The sequence below is a fragment of the Hippocampus zosterae genome, chromosome 2 (genome assembly GCF_025434085.1).
Source record: "Hippocampus zosterae strain Florida chromosome 2, ASM2543408v3, whole genome shotgun sequence".
Taxonomy (NCBI): domain Eukaryota; kingdom Metazoa; phylum Chordata; class Actinopteri; order Syngnathiformes; family Syngnathidae; genus Hippocampus; species Hippocampus zosterae.
Window position 1 is genome coordinate 29,242,944 of NC_067452.1, and position 7,051 is coordinate 29,249,994.

General features: G+C 42.6%; 1 protein-coding gene across 2 annotated transcripts; it reads left to right on the forward strand.

Moving 5' to 3' along the window:
• Positions 1-868: 868 nt before the first annotated feature.
• coq10a (coenzyme Q10A) lies at positions 869-6,511 on the forward strand. Of its 2 annotated transcripts, XR_007961529.1 has the most exons (6): positions 869-1,709; positions 3,101-3,250; positions 3,464-3,656; positions 4,288-4,389; positions 4,481-4,813; positions 4,890-6,511. XR_007961529.1 is itself a non-coding variant. In XM_052059554.1 (5 exons), exons 1-5 carry the CDS (start codon positions 1,573-1,575, stop codon positions 4,646-4,648), a joined length of 750 nt encoding a protein of 249 aa, XP_051915514.1. In that variant the 5' UTR covers positions 869-1,572; the 3' UTR covers positions 4,649-6,511. The 2 variants fall into 2 exon arrangements, 1 of the variants encoding a protein (XP_051915514.1); XM_052059554.1 differs by having other exon boundaries at positions 4,481-6,511.
• The last annotated feature ends 540 nt before the right edge of the window (positions 6,512-7,051 follow it).

A 7,051-nucleotide genomic window follows, 5' to 3' on the forward strand; every position in this document is an offset into this window, starting at 1 on the left:
AATTTAAAACATCAAAAGGTTACCGTCAGTAACGTTTTATTGGAAATAATTCTACATGCTCTGTTTTTTAAAAAAAAAGCATTTTAACATCATCAGCCTCTGTGATACAAGGTGAACTATAAGATAACTTCAGTTAGAAGGCCAATTCAGATTGTGTAGGCAAACACGAAAGGGGTCATTGACTGGTTTGTTCTGTAACATATTCAGAAAATAGGCAAAAATGCTGATCATTGTTTTCCAAAGTAAAAGAGAAAGCAAATGTCTTATTTTGAAAAAAAAAAAAGATCAAGCTAATCAGTCTGGTTTCATTGAACACTACAGAAATCAGAGAATATATTTACAGTTGAAAGGCTGAAAATCGGAGGATTTTGGCAATACTAACTTTAACAACATAGCCAAACAATTGATCGATTGATCAACAAAAATTAATTAATTAATTTGATAATCCATTAGTTGTTGATTAATCGCTGCACCTCTCATAGATGCTGTTTAATGTCTCTTTGTGCTAAGATGTAAATAAAGTGAATAGTAAAGAAATAAAAGAGAAGATTGATTCTTGAGAAATGAGGGTACAGTACAGTTTAGTAAACTGGAGGTACAGATTATCAGTAAATTCTGTATTATTTTTCGCTTTCTCTGGCACAGTTAAGTGTTGGTAATGGTCTCATTTGGGTCATCAAATATACCTCGACTGTACTATGTATGAGAATCAGAATCATCTTTATTGGCCAAGTATGTAGAACACACAAGGAATTTGACTCGGTAGTACAGGCTACATGAGTATCGTTATACTTCCCCCTGGTGGCCAAGGCACCAGAAGGCGCATGTTTATTGTGTTAAAGTATGAAATCATGGTGCAAACGCGTTTAAATCTCTAACTGTGTTATTGTTGTATGTTTTAATAAAGTATAACACTACAGAGTGCTATTTTTCTTATTTTAAAAACAGACGATGGGGTGCTTTTGTTGTTGTCGTTCTTGTTGTTTGTGGGGCTGGAAGGTATTCATTACATTTATATTAATTTCAGTGAGGAAAAGTGAGATGAGATAGTCGTGATTTTATTTGAGTCGTTATGTCCTTTCCCGAAACAAATCCCGTCCAGGCTTTTCCGCCGCGATCCTCCGCCACACTAGGGAGCAGCATTTAGTCCAATCCGCCGGTTTGAACTGACAAGCAGAACAAGCCGTTTGTCCCACCGGCGTTTTGTGAGTGGCAGAAGGTCGTCTGGAGCTGACTAGAATTTGGCACCAAACGAGCGAAATAAATAGAGCCGACAATTCCGCCGTAGTCGATGACCAGGGACGATGTGAGAGTGCGAGTGATGTTTTGGCTTTATGTCGCGCTACTTCGGACTATTACGATACCTCACTAGCTGGCTAATGTTAGCTCGCACATAGCTAGCATCACTTGGACTCGTTACGTCGCCAGCTAGTCATCGAATGCTTCATTTGGCGAGCGACACGTCTTACCTCTACGTGTTTGAAAAGCGGGCCCTAGCCCCCGTCTTTTTTTCCGGCCTACTTAGTGTGCTCCACACAGGTGTTGTCATTTTGACACCGGGTGGCTGTTTTGATGGCAGCCGCGACCACCGCCCGGAGGTTGCCCATGGGTGTGCGGACTTTTAGCGACTATCTCCAGGTTGCCGTCGTGGGCTCTCCTCGGTCTTGCCGCCCAGCGGTGCCCCGAATGTGCACGCGACAAAATATCAGGTAAAAAAAAAAAAACACCGACAATCATAGTGTGACTGTCAGCTTGAATTACAATATAACGCCGGTTACTATGAGTCAATAGTACACGGCGTCCTCGGTTTCGAGGTTACGAGGCGCGCGAACAACTAATTTAAGTTGTGACGTCAAAAAAGCCATTCAAGCAAGGGAATGCCACGGGAATTACACACCAGAAGGCCAAAGGCGAAGTTTGAATCTAAAACGTCACAACTAGGAGGAAAATAAAATAAATGCATATGTGCAAAGTACTTTTCATTATTCATAATACATTTCTGAATGCATGCATCACAGAACCAGTCTTCATTACCAACGGCTTTAAACAATAAAAAAAATCCGACTGAAGTTATGATCCTACATACGGAGTTAGCATTATTGCCACTTGCAAATGAGACTGATCAAAAGGTGACACGACTGATCGCAGCTTCCATCCGGTGGCTGCTGGCTAGTTAGTAACGACTACACTGTTAATGTTTACGTGGACGGGCTGTTCAACTCGACTTGCATTTTTGGTACTTGTTGGAATGATTCAATAGGTTTCTGGCATCGCCTTGTTTTTGACGACATAGCAGGCACAACAGCTGCCTCGCCCACGTCGCTCTGGCGATACCTACAGAGGAGGAACTGCTCTTGTCAAAGTAGTTTCATCTTCGGAAGTCAATGCTAGCCAGCAGCTGCACATTTAGTTGTACGTTTGGTTAATTTGTTCCTTGATTGCATTCTATTTACTTCTTCTTTCATTTACTGGTGGATTCTGTTTATTTCAACTAGTAAACCAAAGTTAGAAGGGGAATTTCGATTGGCTAGAGTCACGCACATTTCCGCCACATTTGATGAAGCAAATTTGCTCACAGCTCACTGGTCTGTCTCTGCGCGGCCCGGTCACAAACAGGCCGACGCCCGGAACGAGTCCTCGGACTGGTGGTTGAGGACCACTGGTTTAGAGGGCCTGCCGTTCTTCTACCAAATGAATGTGTTTGTATGTCTTCCATTGTAATTTAAAGACATGCATTAAGAACAAATCAAAAAAATAAGGAGCAAAACAAGCCGAGTGGGATTTTACCATGAAGTCATTTGACTGAAAGGTGGTTTGTGTGTAACTGAAAAGCCAAAAGCCTTTTTCGAAACACCTGTGTCATTGAGGACAGAGTTGGCAGAGATATTTCTAGTCCCATCTTGGCTTGTCGCGGTGAGCTACCAGAAGCCACATTCCAACATCACATGTTGCCGGAGCAGTTATCACATATCAAATGAGAAAATGCCAGCAAGAGCGTGCCAACTTTGTGTGTCCCATTGTCACTCTGAGAGGCCGGAATTTACCCGTGGACACCTGCTTTCTTTTCCACACTCACAGGATGTCTTTTGTCCCCTCGCAGACATTTGTCCTCATGTGGCATTTTGATGACCAGATCTCCCAAAGTGCTGTGCCTTCACGACTGGGACGCCATGGCGAGTGTTCCCCAGAGCAGGAACTTCATCAGCCTCACCAACAAGAGGAAGGAGTACTCGGAACGCAGGATACTCGGGTAACAAAATTGTAACTCACACATTTTGTGGAGAAGACCACCTACATGTAAATGAATGCAATAAATATTAAATGATTCTTGGGAATGTAACTGCTGGGTGAGCCTAATTAATGAAAGGAGGGGGAGCGCTTAGCTATGCGGGATCACCTGTGCTGAGGCGGGCGCTCGTCCCCCTCCCACACGCCTTGCTGAGCGCGTGGCCTCTTCCGGCAGGTACTCCATGCTGGAGATGTACGAAGTGGTGGCCAATGTCGATGACTACAAGCTGTTCGTTCCGTGGTGCAAGAAGTCTCAGACCGTGGCCAAGCGGGCGGGCCACTGCAAGGCCCAGCTGGAGGTGGGCTTCCCGCCCGTCGTCGAGCGCTACACGTCCATGATCAGCTGTGTGCGGCCTCACCTGGTCAAAGTGAGTTCCCAGCAAGACTGGTTTTATTTCAGTTTCAGGTGGAGTTATTTGTAGCGCTGAACGTGAATGGAATTCAAATGTGCATTGCGATTTAGTAGAATGCCATTTTCAAATTGCAAATGGTTGTGATTTAAGGGCGGGTGGGGCTCTCATTCAAAGTCACACTTTTTTTTTCTTTTTTGGTATGTTTGGCTGGTCCTGCGACTTATTCTGAGGCGCAACTGACTACATATTAAAAAGAGCTCAGACTTGCACTCAAAATCTCTGCTCCATTAATCATGTTGATCGCAGTGAACAAGTTCCGGTTGGATTGGAAACTTCCGCTTCGAACTAATGGAAAGTTTTCCATTATGGAAGAGTTTTCCTTTTTAGTTTAATATGGCATGTATGATTGTCCAAGCTACCCTTGTGAGGATAAAGCGGATCAGAAAATGAATGCATGAGCTTGTCCAAGCTACATTTTAATGTATAAAAGTCGCACCTGAATATTAGTCGCAGGACCAACCAATGGAAAAAAAATGCAACTTATAAGTCCCAAGAATATGGTACACTATTTTTCAAAATCGTTTTAAAGGTTTTCGATAACAAATAACCTGAGTTGCATTATTCTCCTGCCGCTCATTACCTTCAGGCCGTGTGCACGGACGGAAAGCTGTTCAACCACCTGGAGACTATTTGGCGTTTCAGTCCCGGCATTCCCGGCTACCCTCGCACCTGCACTGTTGACTTTTCCGTAAGCCCCCCTCCGCCATTTCTCTGTGATGTCCACCATGCCCATTTTGTCATTTTACGTGAGCGTCCCCCTCCCCTCTCTGCCTCTCCAGATATCCTTTGAGTTCCGTTCCCTGCTACACTCGCAGCTGGCCACCGTGTTTTTCGACGAGGTGGTCAAGCAGAACGTGGCCGCCTTCGAGCGCCGCGCCTGCAAGCTCTACGGCCCAGAGACTCGTATCCCGCGAGAGCTCATGTTCCACGAGGTCCATCAAACGTGATGTCCGTCCGCAAAACGCCCACCCTGCATGAAGCTGCTGCTTAAGTCTCCCCGCCCGCCTCCCCGTGCTCCCCCGTCTACCTTTCCTGAGGGACGTAGTCCAGCGAGTTCATGTGCAAAACTATGTATCAAATACACCATCAAAGAATAGGTTTTTATTTTTATAGTTTTTTTCCCTTTTTTCTCTCTCAACTCATTCACTCCCAAAGACGTTTTTAAACGTCTTTTCAGACTTGGTCCAGAATTGGCTGGTACTGAATGAGTTAAAGGCAACCAATCCTGAATGGGATTTTGAAGGGGAGCAAGTCCAATGTTTCACCGTGACTTTGAAAAACCAACCCCACATGCTTCACTTTTAAATCTTTTGACACACTACTCACAAAAAGTTTGGAATATTAGCTGAAATTCCAGGAAGAACCTGAAATGCTCCAAAATGAACTTGGTTCATTCAACCTTTTCATAACTTTTAAATTTACTTATCCAATGCTTTAGTCATTCAGTCATTTTTTTCTACAACTGGCTGTTTTGAACAGCAAGCAAAATTCATATTTCCATATTTATTTTTATTTCCAGGGACAGCCACTTATATATGCCTTTTGGCGATTCTTCCAGTCTCCGTTTTGTGACTTCCCGATGTCACCGTCGACACTCAGTTTAGCTTTTACGATTTTTTTCGTACATTTTAGATTCATGCTGAAAAATTCCCCCAATGTCTCAAACTTTTCTGAGTAGTCTGTGTGATTTGCTGCATTATATTGAGCTTGGTGCTAAACACTTACATTAATTTATGACTTAGGTATTTTTTATTTTTTGATGGAGGCAGCGCATATAATGTGCCATGTTTGGGACAATAAGAGAGTGTAAACAGGTTTTATTAAAGGGTTCCACCTTTAGAGGTTTTCTTTCCGCACTTTGAACTTGCCGGCTGTCATGTGTGAGATTTGCATGCGTGTGCACAGATTTGGTAGCCCAGCAGTGTTACTTCCACCACATGCTTTGAGTCTGGTCGCCAGTGCTTTAGCTTTTTTTTTTTCTTCTTTTAATCATCTCAGGAAGATTCACGCCATAAATTATTCATTCAAGGGTGATGTGAGATTACATCTTAGTTCATTATCATAGCATGCATTTATTCTTGTGGGACCTAAAAAAAATCATTGAAAATAAACTACCGGTAATAGGCGAAATTGGAGAAAAACAATCTGAACAAGCGGAATCAGCAGTTGAGAGGCTTGAATGTGAATGTGTCACAATGCTTCATTATTTTCCCCATATGAGTTCCTTCATGTAAAGATTAGAAAAGCAATGAAAGATGTAAACGCCTACTTGAGGTGAAAGAGTGAACCGCAGTCCACTATTTATGTACACTTGTATTTACAGTGTACAAGTCCAATTATTTCAGATTTCCAATGTTATGTGGCACATCAATGCATGACAAGCACATACTGTTGGGCTATGAAATAAATCATGTTTTTCTTATTTCTGCACATCTATGCATTAGGTGTAAGTTGTGTGTGTGCTGCTCACACATTGATTGTAAGACGTACAAAGATTTAACTGAATATTGTTACCAAGGGTCTATGAATTCTATTTTTGGTTTACCTCACCTTCTTGGCCCGTGCAAGAAAAACAACCTATTGTTATAATTTGGAAGTGCTGGAGTTGAAGACTTAGTGTTGCTTTGCTGCACTGATGATTTAATATTGTCAAGCTTTTTTTTTTTTAATCTGCAGGGAAAACACTTGCAAGGCAGGAAAACATTTGAAGTAATTGTACATTAATGTGTTGTCCTTATGTTGTACAAAGGCCGAAGTGTACCTCTGGAGGTGTTACTGTATATATAAATAAAAGTTCCTTATTTTCAGTGCATGCAGCTTATTCATCTGAGTAACAGAAAAGTCAATTAGCCATTTCCTCAAAAATTGTAACCGTCTCAAGTTGCACCATGTCTAATGTTGAACCAAAATATCTGTTCAAGTGTGAATTCCTTCTTGTACAGACGCTTATCTAATTTTCAAGTGACACGTCACACATTCAAACTGAAGTAGATGAGAACGCTTGAGTTGATCATTCAAGCCATTTACCCTTTTTTCACTGTGCCTTGGTGCAATCAGACAACAGCACCACCTTTTGCACCCTGAAAGTATGTCTGCCGTCATGATGCGACATCCAGAAGTGATTGTCTTTATTAGGGTTGCAAGCGAGCTGGAGCCGATCCTTGCTGATTTTTGATGAAAGGTGGGGTACATCCTGCCAATTGCAGACAGCTTCCTTGTCATTTTTTTAGGGAAAGCAAATGTGGGTGACGACATGCAGTCCGGTTATTAATATCCTAGCAAATACAGAAAGGAGGGCTCATGTGACTTAGGAAGGCCATAGTGCCATTTAGCCCCATGATGCACAACTC